General features: G+C 34.9%; 2 protein-coding genes across 10 annotated transcripts in view; one reads left to right on the top strand and one right to left on the bottom strand.

The window, feature by feature from the left end:
• Nucleotides 1-10,180, bottom strand: part of hpse2 (heparanase 2) — a 205,074-nt gene extending 194,894 nt beyond the window's left edge. For 4 of the 5 annotated variants that reach the window (XM_087279709.1, XM_087279712.1, XM_087279715.1 and 1 more), the window contains exon 1: nt 9,908-10,180. The gene's annotated coding sequence lies outside the window, so the exon portion shown is untranslated. The remainder of the gene's footprint in view (nt 1-9,907) is intronic. The other variant, XM_087279710.1, reaches the window with a different exon arrangement.
• cnnm1 (cyclin and CBS domain divalent metal cation transport mediator 1) overlaps nt 1-24,485 on the top strand; it is a 60,124-nt gene that overhangs the window by 24,610 nt on the left and 11,029 nt on the right. Inside the window, exons 8-10 of one of the 5 annotated variants that reach the window (XM_087278101.1) lie at nt 10,250-10,354; nt 23,178-23,226; nt 23,462-23,518. In XM_087278101.1, coding sequence (XP_087134227.1) covers nt 10,250-10,354; nt 23,178-23,226; nt 23,462-23,483 — 176 coding nt within the window. In that variant the 3' untranslated portion in view covers nt 23,484-23,518. 5 annotated transcript variants of the gene reach the window in all.

The following is a 24,485-nucleotide window of genomic DNA, read 5'->3' as shown; positions in this document are numbered from 1 at the left end:
TTACTATGACCATTTATGTGAAGCTGCTTTGACACAATCTACATTGTAAAAGCGCTATACAAATAAAGCTGAATTGAATTGAATTGAATTTTATTTCAACAAGAATAAGAGCAGGTATACATTTTTTGAAAACCATTTTAAGGTCAAAATTATTAGCCCCTTAAAGAAATTTTTTTTTTCGATAGTCTACAGAACGAATCATCGTTATACAATAACTTGCCTAATTACCATAACCTGCCTAGTTACCCTAATTAACCTAGATAAGCCTTTAAATGTCACTAAGCTTTATAGAATTGGCTTAAAAATATCTAGTCAAATATTATTTACTGTCATCATGGCAAAGATAAAACAAATCAGTTATTAGAAATGAGTTATCAAAACTATTATGTTTAGAAATGTGCTGAAAAAAAATCTTCTCTCTGTTAAACAGAAATTGGGGGGGAAAAAATAAACACGGGGGGGCTAATAATTCTGACATCAACTGTATATACGGACAATAGATGAGTAAACATATAAGGGAACTTTTATCCACTTGTATTTGCTTATGTATGTATATATCATGATATGATGTAAAACAGATTGAGAATGTGCATAATATATTATAATATATATTTAAAATATATTTTAAAATCTTTTTGAAATTGTAGTTATATTGAGTAAAATGGCAATAAAAAGATCTAAACAAACATAATTTAAAAGGATAGTTCACCCATAAATTAAAATAGTTTTAAACCTTAATTAGTTTCTTTCTTATGTTAAACACAAAAGAAGATATTTTGAAGAATGCGGGGTGTTTGCTCCCCATCTACTTCCATAGTAGAAAACAAATACTTTGGACGTCAATGGGAGCCAGCACAAGGAATTCTTCAAAATATCTTCTATTGTGTTCAGCAGAAGAAAGATACTCAAATAGGTTGAGCAAGTGGAGCGTGAGTAAATGATGACCATTTGAATATTTTTTTGGGGATAAATATCCCTCCAACTGTTTTTACTCTGAAGCTACTTTTCTATGACAGATCATTTAAGCTCATCTCCAAGGCTCCTGTTCTTTTCTGAAGTTTGCAGCAAGTATTGCATAACCATGGTCTCGCGCCACTATTGAAGAACACTAAAAGTTTTGCTTTATACAGAGAGGTTCCCAAATGTACCCATATGATATCAATGAGAGCTGCATGTGTTAATCTTTGAGGATGCAGATAACGCATGTTGTTGGTGCATGTGATGGAATTAAGATGTTTCTCACAGCTTCCAAATACAAGACAAGACAGATGGCCGAACTCTAATCCTCTCAGTAAAACTAATCAGACGTTGTGTGAAAAGCTTTAACTCAAATTCCTAAACTAGAAATTACTTATAAATGTCAAAATACAGAGGTGATGAAATTCAGCTTCCACCAATAAACAACACTGTAAACGATTTCTTGTTAAATCAACAGTAAGTTACTGGCAACAATTATCCAGTAGCTGCTGTATTTCATAAAACGGTAACATTACTGTAATACTAATTACAATAGTATTACATTTAATGTAAAATGTAATACATCATTTTACTGTTGTTGATTTTTACTGTAACACCAATTACAGTAGTGATACACATACTGCAAAACTGAAAACAGTATTTTATTGTACATTTTTACCATGAAGAACTACGGTATTTTAATGTTACTTTCATTATTACTGTATAGTATTTTACAGTTATTAAATGTTATTTTATTTTATTTAATAGTGCTACTTTATAATGGGTAAAAATGTTCAAAAATTGCACAAGTGTTATTTTAACTGTTCAAGAAATACAAGAAAAATAAAGAAACTGAAACTTTAACTTCACAATAAAGGTTTATTGTGTACACCATGCTAAAACAGTAGCAATAATTCAATATAACAAAGCAACAGAACACTAATAAACAACTGATCATTAAAACCAGTCAACAATTAATGCATCAAAAATTATTACAATTTTAAAAACAGGTGAAAATACTGCTACAAGACAGGAAATGATGAAGGCCAAATGATGTGGAAAGGGACAGTGAAAAAGGGCAGCAACATGATGATGTATATATATATATATATATATTAATATATATAACAGTTATAATATATATAACAGTTTTTTTAATTGTTTTTGTTGGTGAAATACAGTTTGTTGTCAATTCACAATTACACTAACGTTAATGGAGAAAAGATCAGCGGGCATTGTTCTTAAAGATTGCTATTCAGGTGTCCACACAGGTGTGTAAAAAATAAAGTCTCATCTTAACTTAATGTCCGACTCTGTATAGCTCGAATATCTGATTCCATGATCACACTAGTGCTTCCACGAATTTAAGAGGGGTGAACACAGTTCATTCCCACTTTAAGAGGCTACATATTTAAAATTAAATAAATAAAAATAATCTAATTTAACGTGACTAATGTTAATTAAATACTTTTAGGCTTTTAACACGTATAAATCCACTTCTAACTTACAGATAAGATTGCGTTATAGAACATGAAAGCCGTGGGTGATTTTTTAAAATAATGCTAATGATAAGTTACTGATATTTGGTTTGCATAAAACAAAGTAATCACTAAGTATTCATTTTTGGCAAAATCTGCAGAGAGGCTCAGCGACACGAGGAAATGTGTTAAAGTTGAGTAGAGAACTAAAGAGCAGTCTAGCCTACTTAATGAAATGTTTGTGGTAATATTCTGCGGTCAATTCGTATTACTGTATTTTAATATGCAGCAGTGATGGCATGTCAGCGAGACAAATAAACATTTTATCGAGTCATTTCATACAATTTATTTATTTATTTATTTTTATACAAACCCTCTAGTGACATTTCCTCAAACTAAATCATCATAACGTTACTGTGCACAGCATCAGTAAAACGTTGAGAATAATTTAAATACTTAATTTTTTAAAACAGTCTCTGCTGATTACAAACTAACATTAAAGCTAAGCTTACAGAAATCCTGTATGCATGACAATATAAAGATGTATTACTCACTGATGTCGAAGCACTTCCAGGTCATCAGAGATTTAGACAGGACAGAATGTGTGCTATCAAGTGAGCTCTTGTGCAGCCTTTGTTGGACATCCAGGTAGTATGTTCACCCACACTGTAAGAAACAAAAACAGAAACAATTTATTAAAATGTGAGGATAGTAAACATGTTTGGTCTACAGAGAGAAGAAAATGTTTACTTTAAGCATTGATCCTAATGAATCTATTTCTGAACTACATTTAACCTTATCACGGAAACAGCATTTTTGAGCTTTTAGACCAGGGGTGCTCAACCTTGTTTGCTTTAAATTAGAATTAAAACAATAAATCTCTATGTCAAATAAAATACTTCAGATCTAAATAAAGCAGGTGATTTTACCTAAAGGTTCCTTCCCTCCAGTTAGTTTGGCTGCAAATACCTCCACATCTGTGCTTTATTCGGTTCTTGTCTTTAGAGTAACTGGTGTCGCATTCCAGGTCCATCACAATCTGGGCTAGAAGGACAATATGACAAAAGACAAGACACATATAAATAAGTCTCAGAATAAAATATTTAAAGGAATAGTTTACTATTTTGCCACTATTTACTCCACGTGTTTTAAACTAGTTTGAATTTCTGTTAAACACTGAAGCAGATATTTTGAAGAATGTTAGTAACCAGTAACTATTGACATCCATATTTGAACCAAATTTCTTTAAAAAATACGAGTTTGTGTTCAACGGAACAAATTAAATATATAACTATTTTGAAACAAGTGGAGGATGCCAAAGATGCTATTATTTTCATTTTGGGGTGAACTGTCCCTTCAATTCAAGTGTCAAGCAATAGTCATAAAAACTGATGTGTCGCTTGAGGAAAACTAAATCAAGTACCTTCTTTGAACAAGCAGAATCATTATGCCATTGTATTCAGTGATTCTCTTTTACATTTTCCCACTATAAAACGATAGCTTCAACATGCAATCCATGTTAAGACAAAAATGAATAGCATAAAATAACATATTGAACTAAACTTACAGTTTCCAGGCTGTTTGAAAAAAAACAAACACATACGCCCAGTAAAATTGCTAATAAACACAAAGACAACAGTTAAAGAAAAAAATGTTTGTCTAATATTCACTCGGCACTTGGTACAGTGGCGTAGCGCAAAATGCGGAGGCCCCCCTGCAGGGATCACCGACGAGGCCCCCAGTTGAAGGCGGGGGGGGTGGGGGGATATACACATAGATATACACATATGTCTATGATCGGGAGTTTTCCTGGATGTTAGTATGCATTTTTTTTTAATGATGAAAATTTTTATTTGACATCACTTTTCTACATTGATGGATCACTTATCGCACGGGCATTCCTGACAAAAAGCTTGTGTTTGTGTGTATGGAAATGTACTATTCACCCTCCCTGTTAAATTTGATCTAATCATGTGCTGAAATACACCTCTCCTGCTTTCACTTCTCATACTGACGGAGGGAGCGATTCGTTTGTGAATGAATCTCCGTTATGAACGACTCATTCGCTAGCCGACAATAATACAATTTTCTGGCAGCGCAGCATCTCGTTGTCATATTTCTTTTGCATTGTTTGCTGATTTATTCAACAAACCTAGCATAAACCGAGTGTTTAGTGCGAGTTGGTGCTACTTTGCATGGTGAATGCAGTAAGTGACTATAGCTATTATTATCAATAACGTGACCTGTTTAGCACAAATTTCAAAACATACAAAAACATAAAAAAACTTAATCCTATGAAATGTTCTGCCTTTGTGCTTTGTTTTCTTTGTTTGCTCGTTACTACACTCGTAGACAGCGCTTAAGTCCCGCATCTTCACGTAATAACACTGTCTTGACAAGTGCGGTTGAATGACATTTGTCCTGGGAGCACTGTACCAATGTGGCGGCGCTATTGACGCATGCTCAGGGTCCCTATGCGATATCTAGTGTATATATCTATGGCACAAATTGAGGAGCGGGGAAAGGAGGCGGAGTGGCGTGACTACGCGGGGAATCCTTCACAAACTGAGGAGCGATCACAAACCGAAAGCGGCGAGAGTGTCAAAGTAGCCAGAAGTCGTTCATTTTTTAACGAGAACCGGCGGCGAGAAACAGCGGCGCGTCTTCATTGGCTATGACGCGGTTCGGCAGCAAGCAATCAGAATGAAGTAGTCCACCGCCTGAGCGGAGTTCAGAGAACACAGACCTGTAAACTTTGGTTCCGACCACAGTTGTTCCCATGAGTTTGATTATTGCGGTTCCTGGAATTTCAATTATTAAAAATCGCGACGACGTGGGGCCCCCTAATCACGCGGGGCCCCCCCGCGGTGCGTGCCCTGCGGGCCCGTCCGCTACGCCACTGACTTGGTAGGCAAATAGCATAGCCGTGGCTGTTTTAACACCAGATGTTTTTTTTTCTTAAAGTTTTCTTAGGAACTGCTGGAAGAAGAAAAAGAGGTTGTACATGAAACTCCTCACAACAAATCTGTGAACAACTTGACATTTAAAAATCTAATCAAAATGAGGAAGACATCGACATTACCTTGAATAATCAAGTGAGGAGTGATTGGTTGCATCAGTTTTTCAACATCAATTACTGTAGCTGAAAAACAGATAAATATAATAAGAGTAAAATAAGACTTAACATTAATTAATCTAAATCTATGGTACAACCATACCAATCTGTATGGGGTTAAAATACATTTGTACACAAATCATTCCCTGACCCCATCAATTTCTCTTAGATTAGGATCAATATGACTTTGGCTTATATCTGTGTACTTAGAACGTACACTCACCTCAGGTACACCTGAACACCAAAAATTAAATGTACAATTAATGACACACTATACATCAAGCTCATTAACATTATTGAGAAATAGACAATTAATATGCATTTTGTTAATATTAACGTTAGCTTAAAATAATTCAACTGCATTGAATTTTCAGCTCCATTTAATAAAACAGTTAAGACTCATTTCATTATGAGTTTAGTTTAAATAACTAACTTACAGTTGAAAAATTTTACCATAATGATAGCTTAGTCATAATGACTAACGTTATGTGAAGACCAGAGCTTACCTTAACGGTAAACGTTTAACTTTTCATGGTGACTTCGCCTTCATCTCAGTGTTGTGCTGAAATAGAGAATTCATTAATGCAGTTACAATAAGTTGAAGTTATGTTTTTCAGGTAACTTAACGTATGGTCAAAAACTCACTCAAGATAAATTTACTGTATCTAATACCTCGCAAACACTACAATGACCGCCTGGCGTCTGTTATTTCTTGTTTAAAATACCGTATGTTAACGGATAGCGTGACATAACATAAGAACCTACAACTAATGTCACTTGGTTAATTCTTTTAAATTACACACACAATACACAGAAATACTTATAAAACAATCCTTTAACGGACAGAATTTGACTTTAAAACACTTACCGAGGATGAATTCGCTGGATGATAGATGACAGGTGAATTTCAAATTAGGTGAGCCGTTGCCTGCATGTCGAGTCGTGTCCGTTCGGTTCTATGAATCGGCTCTTTAGTGAACAGTAAAGAATCGAATCCGCCTAAAACAGATTCTTTTTTGTATATGATTCATTACTATTTCGTTATACTGCTGGGCCACACGCATTTATACACTAATTATACACTAATTGCATATTGCTGAATGTGCTTGTGAACACGTGTGATCAAATAATTCCCGAGCAAACGGTTCAATACGATTCAGAGTCGCTCGAGTGCTGAACCGAACCAGTGCAAACGTGAAATTGATTACAATATAGTAACATTGTTTTTTATTCACTTTACCAGCAAAATTATTACATATATCTGACCTTGACAATACGAATAAAGTTCGTTTGAAGTGTTTTGAGAATTAATATTATTTTCTCCCAGAATTCATTTCACATCAACAAGCAAATGGTAATGGCGGATGAGAAAGCCCAGCTAATATTATAAATATTGCGTTTAATATGTCACGAAATGAAATTTTAACAGTGTTTCATGCGAGAATGTAGTTCTTACAAACTTAAATCTGTGGTTTATTTATAGATATCATGTGAAAATTGTAAGCGTGCTTTGCCGATAGCGGAGATTCTGACCTCCAGGGTGTCCATCATCACTCATGTATCCGGCGAAACGAGGTTATAATCGGCTAGACATGTGAGACTTGCCCCGGTCTTAGATGGCTCTATAATGAATGTGTTATGAAATTTAGTTTTAACCGTTTTTCATGCGGGAATGTAGTTGTTTTAAACTCAAGTCTGTGGTTTATTTATAGAGATGGTGGGTATTTTAAAATATTGTTTTGAAAATGCGGAGATATGTGACCTCCATGGTGATGACGGGTGCCCTAACCTCATGAATCCGTCTAAAGCAGGCTGGTCATTATGACATTTAAGCTAACTTTGGTTTCATGAATCAATTACTTTTGTTCCAGTTTACGTTTTGGTTAAGCACAAATTTATGTTGATTAAAAATGATTTAATATTTTCATGTTAACCTTATAAAATTAAGGTGCAGTACACCCAAATATGGAAAACCAGGGGACAGCTTTATGCACTGAACAGTCTGAAGAAATAGGTTATTTTATTTTTCTTCACAAAATACTTTGTCAAAAAAAAAATAAACATAATAATAATATAAAGTGTGTGTAGAGTTTTTCATGGTCATTTGCAGTACTGTATTTAGATGCACAGTAACTGATTTTTTCCCAAAATTCATTGTAAAATCTGCAGTAGCATACTGTTAATCATGTTCACAGTATGGAAATGTTGAGAATACATTATCATGCTGTGAAAACAGCAATATATACAGTAACACACTGTGCACAGCTTATACAGTAAACAACTGTTGAGAAATGCAGTATAATACCGTGAAAACAACAGAAATCGTTTACAGTGAAGGTCTGTCCTGGAGTGTACACATGAATCAAACGCAGTTCAATCAAATCACATTGTTAAACAAGATCATATTTGCATTATCAAATGCTAGTGTAAATATTTAATTGTGTATGATAGCCAGTGTTGGGGAAAGTTACTTTGAAAGTTATGCAATACAATATTGAATTACTCCACAAAAAAGTAACTAGTTGCATTACTTAGTTACTTTTTGTAGTGAGTAATGTGTTACATAACTTTTTATTACCTGGGAGAGGTTTGATCTCTTTCAGAACAATTTTTTCCTTTCTTTTTTAAAATAGAGGAGTTCTGCAATCAACAACACACTGTATAACCTACACCTTAATTTACCTTTAAAAAACACATCAAAAATTTTTAGTATAATGTTATCTGGGATCTTCCTGACCTCACACTCTCAGAAACCAAGGTACAACATCTGTCACTGGGGTGGTACCTTTTTAAAAAGTTACATTTCTGTTCCTAACAGGTCCTTAAAAGGTGCATATTAGTACCTTAAAAGTACAAATGTGTACTTCACAGTACCTTAAAAGTACAAAAGTAAACCCTTAAGGTACTAATGTCCACCTATGGTACAAAAGTGTACCTTTTGTAAAGGTACAACCCCAGTGACAGCTTTTGTACCTTTATTTCTGAGAGTGCAGAGCTATACATGCCGTATATAGATTATTGAAAGTTTAAAGAGATGTGTTTGCTACTTTTGTACTATTTGTCTTAAGTAAAATCACTGTCCATTGAGAAAATCCCCTTTCATTTTTTTTCGATGCGTTCAAAATAATGAGCACATGAGCATAACTACTTAAATTTCAATTCAGCATTTTTTTTTAAAGCTAAATAATTAAACTAAAAATTAACTCGCATTACATTTTCAAAAAAGTATCTCAAATATTATTCCTTAAGTTTTTCAAAGTAGTGCGTTGCTTCACTCATTACTTAAAACAGTTATATTATTACATAACTTCGTTATGGCTGATTTATACTTCTGCGGCCACTTTGCAGCCAATTTGATCTCTGATCAAGTGGGACGATGGACCCATTCTTGAGCCTTACTTTGCACTACATTGATGATGATAGGAAGTTGTGCCAGAGATGCCTCGAGACGGCATATTTTCCATTACATTAAAATAATTATTTACATTAAAATATTTGTTTACAGAAGATTCAATGTTTACAGAAATTCACTGTGTAAAATATTGTTTACAGGATATGCAAGAGTTATTTAATTTAGAAGAGATACAGCTTATTTTCTACTTTAAAAATGAAAAACATTGAAAATAATAAATTTTGTTTCCAAAAGTGCAAGTTATTTTTTTACACTTTTTTTTTTAATAAGAAAAGTTAGTTTTAGGCAATGTGTGTTTTAATTTCACTTGTTCAATGTTAATGTTCAGTGAATAATCTTAGATAGTAAACAGTGTGTGTTTCCTTTAATTATTTTAAAATCAAGTAATGCACTTCATTCATATGTGAGCATATATACTGTACTGTCAGTGAACTATGAGGGCAAAAAAAAAATCATTCATTAATCGTTATTGAGTTAAAATGTTTAATTAAAATCTCAAATAATCAACGTTTTGATTTGAAGCCAAATCACCCAGTTCAATTGTTGATATACAACATCAATAAGACTTAGTTTCATTGTAAAGCCATTTTCTTGTTTCACTATATTTTTTCTATCATTTACAAAGGACACTAAAACATCATTCAGTGTTAAAATAGTTAATATATACTAATTATAGATTGTGTAAGGCACGTTTAAAAATGAGTTTAAAAAAAATCATCTTTGACCCATCCAGCTAAAGAAACTAAACCAATTAAAATTGCATATGCATTTAAAATTAACTAGAGTTTCTCTCTGGATTCAAAGACTGAATATAAATAGTAATGAAAAGCCAATATTTTAGCTGCTTTTTTAAATGAAAATGTCTACTCTTTCTAAAGTATAAACACATTCTTCCATCAATAATCAGCCCAAAAACACAAAATATGAAAATAATAGGCAGCCTACCAGACATGTTGTGGCCTTTTGGTAAGAATCCTTACCCTCAATGGATACAGGTCACAATCGAAAAAAACCTAGATAAATTTCATCTTCATCATGCAGATACTGATGAGAAATCCTCCACAGCTGACTTTCATCCTCAGTACAAACTGTTAATGTTGTCAATCCAGGTTAGTTAAAAAATTAGTTCATGTTGTATTAAGAAATGTAGTTCAGAAAGCCAAAGTTGTGGTAGCTAAAAAGTTTGAAGTAGCTCAGTTTTTAAACCAAACACTCTTTGCTGCAAATTGCTGTCTTGTTCATTTATTGCGTGATTAAGTGACTGTGCCTCTCTGACTCCCCCTGCAGGAAGTAAGTCAGATGGACAGAAGAGCCCCAGTGACTCTGTGTTTCTGCGAATGGACGACATCCCATACATAAGAGACAGTCCAGTGGAGAGAAAAGAAGGAACCGGTGGGTAAACTGAAGGAATGAAGGAAAACAAAAATGTAATCTTATGCACAAATATGCCGCAAATACCTTATCCAAAGTTCAAAGATGAATATAAAAGATGGTAAAATTTTGAAAACTAAACAGAAAGTGGGAATAAGGTGAACATAAATCATACAAACTGCACTTTTTGCAGTTTTACATAAATATTTTATTTAAAAAAAAAACGAAAATAATTAATTAATTAGTAAAAAAAAATTTAAATAAATATAAAAATATATTAGCCCTGATAGGGTAACACGGTGGCTCAGTGGTTAGCACAGCGAGAAGGTCGCTGGTTCAAGTGACATTTCTGTGTGGAGTTTGCAAGTTCTCCCCGTATTGGCATAGATTTCCCCCAGGTGCTCCGGTTTCCCCCACAGATCAAAGACCTGCGCTATAGGTGAATTGAATAGACTAAATTGACCGTAGAGTATTTGTGTGCATAAGTCTGTATGGATATTTGAATGAATGAATGAATGAATGAATGAATATTAGTGCTGGCCAAAGATTAATACTGATTATTCACATCCAAAAAAAAAGTTTGTTTTGACATAAAAAATGTGTAATAATAATATACATAAAATTATGCAATAGAAACACATGAAAACCAAACTATATATTTTTTTTGCATAAATATTTAAATTTATATATAATTTGTATCAATATATCTATATATTTTTTCAAAATATAAATAAACATTTTCTCTATTAGGCCTATATGTATGCATGTATACATTTTTATTAACATAATTATACACAGTGCACACATATATAATATGTCAAAACAAACTATTTTTTTAAAGCGTTTAATCGTGATATGTTTTTGCCCAGCACCATATCTAGTACATACTAAAACTGCTAAAATAACTACATAAAAATACTACTATTAAAGTAATATACTATAACTTTAAATGTTAAAACAACTGTTAGGTTATAGCATTAGTCTTAAAAATTATATGAAAACATTTAAATAAAAACAAAAATATAAAAAATTATAAGCACGCTCAAACTACTAATAAAACTACATTAGTTTCTCAATGTTACAATAATTTTTAAAAACTAAAATGTACCATAAAATAAATAACTGAAGCTAAATGTAAAAATATATATTATTAGATAACCAAATAAAAAATGAAATCAACTCAATAAAAACTACACATATTCAAACCTACAAAAAAAAAACACAACATATTTTTTCTCAAACATCACAATTTTGCAAGTTGTAATGAAGAAGAATGAGGTAATAAAAATGTCTTTGCTGTTGCCTTGAATTTTCAAAGTTAAATTAGACACTTTAAAGTCAGGTTATAGCGAAAAGAAAACTTCATTTGAAAAACTGGTTAATTTATTTTGACAGTGTTTTGATAACATTAAATGCATGTTCCATGGCTTACTGAAGGCTTTACATCGGAACTAACCGCATACAGGTTTTAAAATGACTTTAGCTACAGTATGTAAACAATGGCAGTATATGTTGATTTGTGGGTGAACGGTGTCTTTCAGACGTGTGGTGGTCTGATCTCTGAGTGAATGCAGTCACACTTTCAAACACTGGAGTGTCTGTTTGACAGCACGTTTGACACACTGCAGGGAGAGCAAATGCATGAGCTCGAGTCTCGGTTTATACGACCTGCAGAAGAATGCTGACAAAACACTAGTACTGTCCATTCCTGCTCGCTCTGTTATGACTGGAGGTTAACAGGAATTACTCAATCAATAATCAGTTTGGATGGACAGAGAAGAGAAGAGAAGAGAAGAGAAGAGAAGAGAAGAGAAGAGAAGAGAAGAGAAGAGGAAAGGAAAGGAGAGGAGACGAGGAGAGGAGGAGAAGAGAAGTGAAAGAGGAGAGAAGAGAAGAGAAGAGAAGAGGAGAGGAGAGAAGAGGAGAGGACAGAAGAGAAGAGAAGAGAAGAGAAGAGAAGAGAAGAGAAGAGAAGAGAAGAGAAGAGAAGAGAAGAGAAGAGAAGAGGAGAGGAGAGGAGAGGAGAGGAAAGGAAAGGAAAGGAGAGGAGACGAGGAGAGGAGGAGAAGAGAAGTGAAAGAGGAGAGAAGAGAAGAGAAGAGAAGAGAAGAGAAGAGAAGAGACAAGGAGAAGAGAAGAGGAGCGGAGAGGAGAGGAGAAGAGGAAAGAAGATGAGACGAGGAGAGGAGAAGAGAAGTGAAAGAAGAGAGGGGAGGAGAGAAGAGAAGAGAAGAGGAGAGGAGAAAAGAGGAGAGGAGAGGAGGAGAGAAGAGAAAAGGAGAGGAGACGAGGAGAGGAGGAGAAGAGAAGAGGAGAGAGGAGAAGAGAAGAGACAAATAGAAGAGGAGTGGAGAGGAGAGGAGGAGAGGAAAGGAGAGGAGACGAGGAGAGGAGAAGAGAAGTGAAAGAGGAGAGGGGAGGAGAGAAGAGAAGAGAAGAGGGGAGGAGAGAAGAGAAGAGGAGAAGAGAAGAGGAGGAGATGAAAGGAGAGGAGACGAGGAGAGGAGGAGAAGAGAAGAGATGATGAAATGAAAGGAGAAGTCAAGATAAAATGAGTGAAGATAAAAAAGAGAAGAGATGAGAAGAGAAAAAGAGAAGAGAAAAAAGAGAAGAGAAAAGAAGAGATGAGAGGAGGAAATAAAAGAAAAAAAGAAGAGAAAAGATAAGACGAAAAAAGAAAAGGAGTTAAAAGGAAAGATGATATAAAAAGAGAAGAGAAAAAATGAGAAGGAAAGAGAAAAGAAAAAGAAGAGAAGAGAAAAGAAAAGGAGGGAACATAAAAGAAGAAAAGATGAAATGAAAGAAGAGAAGATAAAATAGATGAGAAAATAGAAGAGATGAGAAGAGAAGACAAGACAAGAGATGAGATTAGATGAGATGAGAAAAGAAGAGGAGATAAAAGGTGAGACAAGAAGAAACGACAAGATGAGACTAAATGAGAAGAGATGATAAAAGAAGAAAAGAGATGGAACGAGAAGAGATAAGGAGAGAAGATAAAAGAAGAAAAAAGAAGAGATGAGATGAGGAAAGAAGAGAAGATAAAAAGATAGATGATAGCAAAAAATAGAATAGAAAAGATAGGAAGAGAAGAGAAAAAAGAGATGAGATGAGAATTGAAGATAAGCGAAGTGAAAAGATGACAAGACAAGTAGATAAAAGAAAAGAGATGAGACTAAAGAAGAGGAGATAAAAGAGATAATAGAAGAAAGGAGAATAGAAAAGATGAAGCGAGAAGAGACTAGATGAGATGATAAAAAAGAGGAGATGAGACGAGAATAGAAGATAAAAGACAAGATAAAAGATGAGATGAGAAAAAAGAGAAGAGATAAAAGGAGAGATGATAAAAGAAGAGAAGAGGAAAGGAGAGAAGATAAAAAGATGAGATGAGAAAAAGAGCAAAGAAAAAAGATGAGATGAGAAGATAAAAGGATAGAAAAGAGAAAGAAGCAAATCAACGTTCCAGCTCAGTTTGTCATCTGATCATTCAGTGTGTTCGATTTACAGTTGAAGACAAAATGATTCGCCATATGGTGAAATTCCCCGATATTTCCCAAGTGTTCTTTATCAGACAGAAGATTTATTTCTTAACATAATAGTTTTAATAATAACTTGCTTCTAATGACTAATTTCTTTTGTCTTTGTCATGATGACAGCACATAATATTGTACTAGTTAATTTTTGCAAGACACTAGTATTCGGCTTAATGCACAAGCTAAATGCTTAATTTATTTGGGTTCCTAAGAAAGTTCAGTTAATAAGGCAAGTCACTGGACAACATTCATTCATTTTCTTTTAAGCTTAGTCCCTTTATTAATCTGGGGTCACCACAGCGGAATGAACTGCCAACTTATCAAGCACATGTTTTATGTGGCAGATGCCCTTCCAGCTGCATCTCATCACTGGGAAACTCCCATTCACACACATACACTACGGACAATTTTAGCCTACCCAATTCACCTGTACCGCATGTCTTTGGACTTGTGGGGGAAACCGGAGCACCCGGAGGAAACACACACACATGCAGGAAGAACATGCAAACTCCACACAGAAACGCCAACTGACCCAGCCGATGTTCTAAGCAGCGACCTTCTTGCTGTGAAGCGACAGCACTACCTACTGTGCCACCGTGTCGCCCTCATTGGACAACAGTAGTTTTATGTAGCCAAAAAAAATCTTAAGGGGGCTAATAACATTGACCTTAAAATAAAACTAAAAACATTGATTTAATTGGCTTTGATTTCAGCCAAAAAAAGAAAAACATGAGGAAACACTGAAAATGTTCGTACTCTGTTAAACAGCACTTGGGAAATATTTGTAAAGAACTTATTTCACAGGAGCGCTAATGATTTTGCCTTCAACTGTATTCCAGATGCTTCTGCTGGATCAGTGGAGACAGATCTGTCTACATCCCAGCTTATCAGTTCTCACTCTCTGGGAGGTTCGGATGACAACCTCGGGAAAAAACTGCTGCGGAAACTGAGTGTGTATCAGCTGTTAATTACCTGACTGAATCACACACACACACACACACACACACACACACACACACACACACACACACACACACACAACTATCCCTGTCCTGCTGCGATTCTGCGAAACCTTTCTAAATGTGTGAATGTGCCCAGTAACAACACGACACCTGGGTTTACAGCTACACAAATACACACACACACACACACACACACACACACACACACACACACACACACACACACACACACACCTGCTTTTCTCAAACTCCGTCTGTTTCCTAGCAACTGCAGCCCACACATCTAATAGAAAAGACAAGTCACTCACAACAATGGGATTTACTCAAGACATATTTCTGGGTCAGAATAGACCATAGATTTACTTCATGTATTTGGCAGACACTCACTGGACACTTTATTAGGTACACATTGCTAGTATAAGGTTTGACCTACTTTTGCTAAAGTTGCCTGTTAAATGCTTTACTTTTAAAGTGAGTGAAACCATTGTAACTTAGAACTGTTAAGCTGACTTACTGTAATTAATTTAGAATTATGCACATAGGTAATGTACTGAGTAATTTAAGGCAACTGGTTTGCTCACTTTTTTTAAACTCAACTAATCACTTTTTGCAGTGCAGACCATCCTCATCCTCCTTAAAGGTCCCATGAAATTAAAATAAAATGTTTCAGATGTTAATATAAGTATTGTTCATTTTTAGAATATCTATAAGCTAATATGCTCCAAAACAGTGACAAAATTCATGCTTAGAAGATATGAAACTGATATAAACAAGTAAAGCTTGCAGTTTATTACTTCCATCTAAATGGATCAATGGTTTTATTCACGTCACCTTGTATTTCAGTTTCTAATCAAATCTTGACCAATCAAACGCTCTCTAGTATCTGGCATGCCCCGCCCCTTTCAAGATTCTTCACGTTTGATGTGCTTGAGCTCAATCCCTCTCACTGGCACAGCTATTAAAAAAACTAGACTGATAAAAAAAATGTTTTTTTAAAGGGGAGGTGCTACACTAAGACCCACCCACCCTTTGTGTTTTGGTTGATATTGTCAAACACTGAAAAAAAAACGCACATTTTAAAACACTTCACAGCACCTTTAAACTTCAGCAGATCCTCTTGCCAACCTCCAAAGTATCAACAAACCGCACAATACTTGTTATATGCTAACTTATTTGAATTTTATTTATACTTCAGTTTCAGCATCTTGCTTAGGGCTGCACAATATAGCCCTAATCAAGATTGTTTCAGCACTGATATCGCAATGTGGGTGTCCGCAATAGTCACAACTCAAGATATACCACGTTTATTCACTCATTCATTTTCTTTTCGGCTTAGTCCCTTTATTAATCTGGGCTCCCCACAGTGGAATGAACCGCCAATTTATCCAGCATATGTTTTACACAGCAGATGCCCTTCCAGCTGTAACCCATCACTGTGAAACCTCCATTCACACTCATAAACTACGGACATTTTAGCTAACCCAATTCACCTATAGCGCATGTGTTTGGACTTGTGGGGGAAACCAGAGCACCCGAAAAAAATAACCATGCAAACATGGGGAGAACATGCAAACTCCACACTGAAACGCCAACTGACCCAGCCGAGGCTCGAACAAGTGACCTTCTTGGTTTGATTGTGCTACCCACTGCGCAACCGTGCTGCCCCACAATGTTGAGTTGGATTGTAGTTGATCAACAATTGAATGGGAATACATGAGTCATTGCAATGTATAACCATAACAGGGTGAAACTTTATTATTTGAAAGTGTTTTAAAGACATTTCAAGGGAGTGTAATGCATTCAGACACAATAACGTAGCACATTTGTAACTTTAACGAGGAAAATTTTTTTTCTGAAATCACACAATGAAGACTAGAGTTTTATTTTACATTTCATTCTTAAATTTCTGTACCTGAACACTGCTTGAGAACCATACAGCACCGTCTCTTTTCCTTTTTCCTTTGTTGTTTTCCTTTTGTTTTTTTGCATTTATTCCTGCTTCCAATTTGTTTATTTTTTATACACAATTCACACCCTTATAAAATCACTCCAATCCATCTAAATAAATGATAAATGAATATTTTTTCCCCAAATAGAGCTACTCAAGCCATCTGGTGAAACTGTATAAATATACACTGCATTGCAATGTCAGATCTTTTCCAATATCATGCAGCCCTAGTCCGCTTGTTAAGTGGTGACATATGTAATACTGTTTCCGGGTCATTCATTTGAGTGGAAAATTCATTCGTTTATGATCACGTTTTATTCCTATCACACTTTAAAGTTAATTTTATATAAAATCATAGTGTACACAACAATCTCTGGGCTAGCTGCAAAACAAATACCAAAAACTTAACAATTTATTAAAAAAAATGAATCACTTTCTGGCCATCGGATATTAGGCATGGACATATATATTGTGCAGGGCTCAACAATAAGGACTGTCCAGTGGCCCAGGGCCAGCGTGAAAGATGCTCGGGACAGTAGATAGGATTGTCACTGGCCCCTATCCACCAGTAACAATGAGCACGTTATTTTTTTCCATAACCTGGTAACAACCAGTACAGCCAAAAGATGGCAACATGGCAGCAACATCAAACTATGAGGCTCAAAGAAAATGTCTGTATTTAAAGTCTTGGAAGCAGACAATTACATGGGTACAAATTTAAGAAATAATAAAAACAAAAAAGAATTGTCGTCAGTTTGGCAAGCCATTTTTATAAAAATAATTTAGAATTTAAAAAAAAAATAAAATAATAATAATAATCATAATAATAATTTAGAATTGCAATAAAACACCAGCACATTTTCCATACTGCTCTTTCGTTTGCATAAAATCTAGAATTTTGCTCATTATACATTTATTATCATTTTAAATGTTTAAATTCTAGATTGACAGACATTATTTTGCCACATTATTTAAAATATGTGGCTAAAAAATAGTTATTAACTTTTTTTTTTTTTTGGTGGGGCCAGTGAAAACTTTGGCAGGGCAAGTAAAAATCTCAACCACTGGCCCAATTGGCCCAGTAGAAAAAATCCTTAGCGTTGAACCCTGTTGTGATCGTGATATTCGAAAGTATTTATTTGCTTTGTAAACGTTTATTATTACCATTTCATGAGTCTCCCCATTCAGTTGAATAGAGCACTTGGACCCGGAAGCCGCTTCGCATGACGTCACACTTAACAAGCAGATCTTGATTGTTTCCTGCGTTTTCCAACCCTTTATTTAACACTTGATTCAGTTCTAAATGGTACAAAACCCTTTCAGGATCTCTTCTATTTGCTTAAAAACAGTCACAATCAGTCTAATAATACTAACATAACGAATCATCAATTGACAGATCTCACATATCTGTAGATCAATTCACTACAGACGTTTTACTTTTCACTTTCTATTCTCCAGGCAACAAAAAGAGAAAGAAGTCTCGAGATGGAGACAAACCTTTGGAAGACAATCCTGAACCCTCACAGGTGAAGACCTAGCATTCGGCGAATGGGTTTGCTTCTCTCGCTCCCACTTCTCCCACAAAATGTGAAATCTCCTCCAGCCTTCCTCTGGATATCGAGTGAGAGAAAGCACAACCCATTGTACACACAGACCAACAGATGTAGCATCATTAAACCTTGCCTTCAGCATTGATGAAGCCAACAGGAATACACCAAACATGCAGCAGGACGCACGTTTTCATAATTGATGGCGGTTTGTGATGATGTCATCAACAGTCACTGTGGTAAAGACATTCTGATCTCTGACCCGGGCAAAGCCAGCAAGCACAAGCCCGGAAACCTGAAGCCAACAGTCTGACCGATGAGAGGACAGATCAGAAAATGCGCATCTTTCAGTACAATTATATATCTAACAACGTGTTTACTGTGTGATTTTATATCATATTAATGGAGAGGAATATGTCAGGCTGTGCCTGGAAATCAATCAAGATGAATTTATGGATATCAAAGCACTTTGAGACAGATCAGACCCATTTACTTCATATTCTGTTGAATAGCTCATGTGCTGACAGAAAAAAATACCTATATTAGGTAAGCGCTGTCAGATTTTTTTCCTTCTCTAACTTCTGTTTTCAACAGAATGCATATATTTTATGTTGATTTCTTATCGTTTTGCTTTTATTTGAGCCCTTCCGTTTGGCTGAGAGCACAGGGTACAAAGTGATGTGACTTGTATTATTTGATCTATTTTTTAAAAATAGCCAGAGTGCTGGAAGTCCAAGCACATGTATCTGAGAATAGATTTATTTGTCTAAAATGAATAGCATTTATTATATCAGCATGCGTTTTCTCAAACAGCAGTATTATAATTATTAGAACAGCATTGTGTTTACTGTATGAAATGTAGTTAGGATATGCGCAAGCCATAACTTGAACAAACTTGAAGCATTGATATTAAAATGTCACCTCAGAAATATAAATATATATAAACCATAAGCAATATCCAAAACACGCAAGAAGCCTATTATTTTGTTTAAAGCCCTTATGAAACTGAAAAAATATAGAATACTTAGTAATTTGCTGCAAGTCGCTTAAAAACTCATTCACATTTCACTTCATGGGAATGCTGCTATATATGTGAATTTCATCTTTTTATACTTCCTGTAAATTAGCGCCTTTTTTGGCATGTTTACACTACCTTTCAAAAGTTTAAGATTGGTAAGATTTCATAAAGAAATTAATACATTTATTCAATAAGGATATAATAAATCAATTAAAAGTAATGGCGTAGACATTTTAATTTCAAATTAACGCTGCTCTTTTTATGTTTTATACACTACAATACAAAAGTCTTGTCGTAGACCCCTGTTGTAAGAGCAACAAATAATAACTTGACTATATTATGACTATAAATAATAAGTTAAAACATCAGTTGAACTGCATCCCAATCATCACAGATACTGCAGAAGACCTATTGGAACCCACATGGACCCAAGATTCTCACTGAAATCAGTCAAGTTTGGTGAAGGAAAAATCATGGTTTGGAGTTACATTCAGTATGGGGGTGTGCGAGAGATCTGCAGAGTGGATGGCAACATCAACAGCCTGAGGAATCAAGACACTTGTGCTGCCCATTACATTACAAACCACATTAGAGGGCAAATTCTTCAGCAGGATAGCACTCCTTCTCATACTTCAGCCTCCACATCAAAGTTCCTGAAAGCAAAGAAAGTCAATGTGCTCCAGGATTGGCCAGCCCAGTCACCAGACATGAACATTATTGAGCATGTCTGGGTTAAGATGAAGGAGGCATTGAAGATAAATCCAAAGAATTTTGATGAACTCTGGGAGTCCTGCAAGAACACTTTCTTTGCCATTCCAGATGACTTTCTTAATAAGGGATTTGAGTCATTGCAGAGATGTATGGATGCAGTCCTCCAAGCTCATGGGAGTCTTACACAATATTAATTCTTTCTACAAGACATTTGTCTAAGCAAAGTCAGACTTACTGTCCTAATAAATAATTAAAAATCAAGGCATGATCATATTCTATATTGCTAAAATAAGCGTAATCTATAGGCCTTTACCTTTCATATAAGCCACTTCTGATACCAAATGATCAACTAGAACTCAAGTTTACTTGTTGTTTCTAAAACTTGGATATGTGACAAGACTTTTGCCAGGTAGAGTACATCAAAGACAAGCAGTTATCACCTTAAAATATATTAAAATTACAAAAATGACTGACGTTGCTGCATTTTTATTAAACAAATGCATCATTTCTGAACATTAAACTTTTGAATACTAGTGTACAATCACTTACATAACAGAAGACTCTCTAGGCTGCCATTACAGGTTCACTGCCATGACCTTCCCAGCATGAGAAACTATAACCAATCAGCTCATCCCTGCCAACAGGTCACATGATTACATTATGCCATGGGATTATACATAGGAGGCTTGGGTGTGTTTTGCATGTAAGGCTGTTTTTTACCGAGTATGTCGAGTTAATACCTCTATCCTGCATGCATGCACTGGGGATTTATACGGACTGTTGTGCAACAAGCGAGACTCTTTTAGCCTGTATGCTAACAGTGACCTATGACACCGCCAGGGAGTCGACACAAAGCACAAAGACTCAGGCTGGAAACCACTGGATGTCTGTTTATTTTCCTCCCACCATGACATTGAGATTTATAGTAGCAATAACCAAGATAGCCCCTTTTATAAACTTGCTTTGCATCTTGATGATGATTTGGAGTGAACTGAATGTGCCTGCTTGCTTTCAGGCCACACGGACACTTTGTGTTGTGCAATACTGTGAGCTAAACCCACTGAACGGAGAGCACATGCTGAGAGAGATTGAGAGAGAAAAAAGACAGAAAGAGAAGCAGCATTTTTTTTTTTTACGTCACAGTGCTGCATTGCAGGGCAATCCGAGTGATGCATGCTGACGTCTGTATTTGACCCTCCTAGCAAACAGACAGTGATTCACATGCACAAAATCCACTCAAACAACACATTCGGTGAGCTACGTATTTAAGCCTTAAACTGCGGGTATTAAAGATGTGCAGAAAATCCTCTCCAGCTCTTGCTTTCTGTTCAGCGGGTTGGCTGAAGGATAGATGTATGTTTCTACAGAGTTTACAAAGACTTCTATTTGAAAACACCTGACGAATTGTGTATGGATTATTTACATAAAAGTACATGCTCTGATTATATTAGGATATAAAGAGAATATCAAATGCTCTATTAGGTCTTGATGTGGTATTTTAGAATGAAAAGTACCACTAGCCTCCCAATAAAGAAAGATTTGACTCAAACGTGCAGTGGGAAACATTATTTCTGTTCTGTTTTTTGTTTTTTTGGAGGATAGTTTGTTCAAAATTAACATTTTAGGTTAATTTACTCCTCAGGACATGTGAGTAGGCATGGGCCAGTATAAAATTCTATATGATAACCTTGGATAAAAATATCACGGTTTCACGTATTGTGATTCCTGCTCTAAAATGTAGTGTTTTGAAATGTCTGGGTAAAAAAAAAAAAAACTTTTTTTCCTTTTAAAACACAATATATTTTATTTTAAGAAACATTTAAAATATTTTGGAGCAGTAAACATGTCAGGCTAAATAATTCAAATGAATTATTGACTTCTTCTAGTTTCATTTCAAGAGTTCACACTTAGCTGATGATTGATTATAAAGTGTGTTTGGCTGCTGTCCTGGGAGAGAGCCCTGAGCTCATAAGATCCTCGAGCCTGGGGCTCCTTCCCATTTGCAAGGTGAGAGGGGAGTTTGAGCTCAGGTAGATCTCGAGAACTCCCCTGCTTTAGTAGCTAATGAACAGATAGTGATAGCTCTACTACCTACTAGGAGCATGTCTAAGTGCCAATTTGCATTAGTCAATTAACTTAAGTTGCATATTTTTGGACAGTGGGAGGAAACCAGGGAACCCAAGCACAGGGATAATGTGTAAACTCCGCACAGAAATGTTGGCTGGCTTGGTAAGGGCTAGAACCAGTGACGTTCTTGCTGTGATGCAACAGTGCTAACCACTAGCCCACCGTGCCACACATTTAGGAAAGGAGGAGGAGTAGGAGTGCAAGGGGGGATTCTTCAAAATGAAGATGGCTGTTAAATGGAACTCAGGGTATTTATAGTGTCTGATTGGTGAATCATAAATTGAATAATGCAGTACTGGCTGCAAGCAACTAGCTGCTCTCGAAATTAGTTTAGAAATTAACTTCACTTATTTCAAAAAGATTTTTTTACTATTTAAAATGGCTTCTTTGGAGATCTTTTCTGCTGGCGATACTGTTGTCCTAAAAAACTAAATTAAAATAACGTGCAGATATACCATTAACAGTTTTGAAATCTTACTTTTATAAACCGTGATAAACGGTTATCGTCTCATGCCTACATTTGAGCACATTTTACTAAAGCTTCTGTAGCCTATTTTAAAAATTAAAAAATAAATGTAGGCCTACCACAAAAAAAGTAAATTTAGACTATTGAAACCTGTAAGAAATAGGGAACTTTAAGTTTTGATTGAGATAAGGTTAAGTTCTAAATATTGTACATATGAAATTAAATACATTTCATTAAATATTAATCAATGTTTTCAACAAAACTGTTGACATGTTTTTGACCTTAATAAATCCCACATCCTGGTGGCCTCAGGGAACTGAACTATATTTTAAGCAATAAACGCAACGCTGAGCTTGTTTATAGTCAAACAGTAACATTAAGCAGTTTTGTTTTAAGCTAGTATTCAAAGCTTTCTCTTGGGTTATTGGATTACCTTGCTTTGCAACTCTGAGATGTGCACTGCAGGCTTATTTAGCAGAAGAAATGTGTCATAACTCACCGTGATGGTTTGTTTAGCTAATTTCGTCTCCTCCAGACTCGTTCGATGGCGCGAAAAACAACAAATGGCCTACAAGATGCTACAGGTACGTCATGCTAGCGCTTTTGATTAACAACAAAAATTCTGCAAGTTAAAATAAACTTATGTAAATATCATGCTTCCAGTGTTAGTAGGCTATTTAGTGCTTTCTGCGTTTTTTTATTTTATTTTGTTTTTTTTTTACCTCCCTTTTTTATTTTGTTCTCTTTTTTTCTTTCTAATACTTAGCCTATATTTACTTATTGTTCTTATCACTTTGTAATTATATTTTTGTGTTCCAGTCTCCTACAGATTACTTCCTGATTTATATTGTACATTTCTTCTTTTCTAAATAAAAGTTTATAAAAAAAAAAAAAAAAAACTAGCCAGGTTAATTTTACAGACAATTTCAGAAATCGTGATGTTTAAATTCTGTGTGTTCGGACACTAAAACTACGAAAAAACTAAACTCTATAACAGTAAGGCAATATTATGATGAAATTAAATAATAATTATTGGTATGTATTTTAGGCAACTGACCATTAACAAATTGAACTTTATTATAAAGTGTAATAAAAATAATAACAGCAACACAGAAGTGTTTTTCTATACTAGTTTTCCTAAGATTTACTCGTTGAACTCTCAGGTCTGTTGTGGAAAAAAAAGCTTAAAAATCATCAAATTTCACTTTAGTTAAGTGGGTAAAATGAAACAGTTTTAATAACTGCTGTTGTTTAATAGATCGATAACATTTCATCCTAAAGGCACAGACCACATGTTCTACAAATTTTTTTGTCTATAAAAATGCCAGTAATCTATTACTATATTAAATGCCCAAATGTTAGTGGTTAAAAAGGGCTGTAAAATGGCAAAGGCCTATAGGCTTGCCCTTCAATTTCAATGATTAGAGCCTATACCAAAAGCTGACCTGTCAAAGTAGGTTTAACATTACCATACTTGCGCAACACAAAATTCTGGTGTCTAAAACTAATCATTATCTCTGTGCTGTTAATAAATCACACATTTTAAAACCATAAAACCACAGATTTCTCTGACAACAATGAATGTAAAGGTTGAATATAACAAGATTTGAAAAGCAGCAAAAATAGCTTTTATACCAAATTTCACTAAAGTTTCTGTATTTTGTGCCAACAATTTTTCCTTACAAGACTATAGAGAGATCAAAAAATACCCAAAAAATATAGACCTATAGATTAAAACACTGATTTAAATAAAAAGGTTAACCCATACCTGTAGTTTTGTTTTAGAGGTGGTATTTAAAAGCTTTTTAGCTTTTAGTCAACAAGATCTAAATACATAAGACAT

This window comes from Danio rerio, chromosome 13 (genome assembly GCF_052040795.2).
Source record: "Danio rerio strain M-AB ecotype USA chromosome 13, GRCz13ab, whole genome shotgun sequence".
Taxonomy (NCBI): domain Eukaryota; kingdom Metazoa; phylum Chordata; class Actinopteri; order Cypriniformes; family Danionidae; genus Danio; species Danio rerio.
The sequence above is the reverse complement of the archived record's forward strand: the minus strand, read 5'-3'. Positions and strand labels throughout refer to the sequence as shown.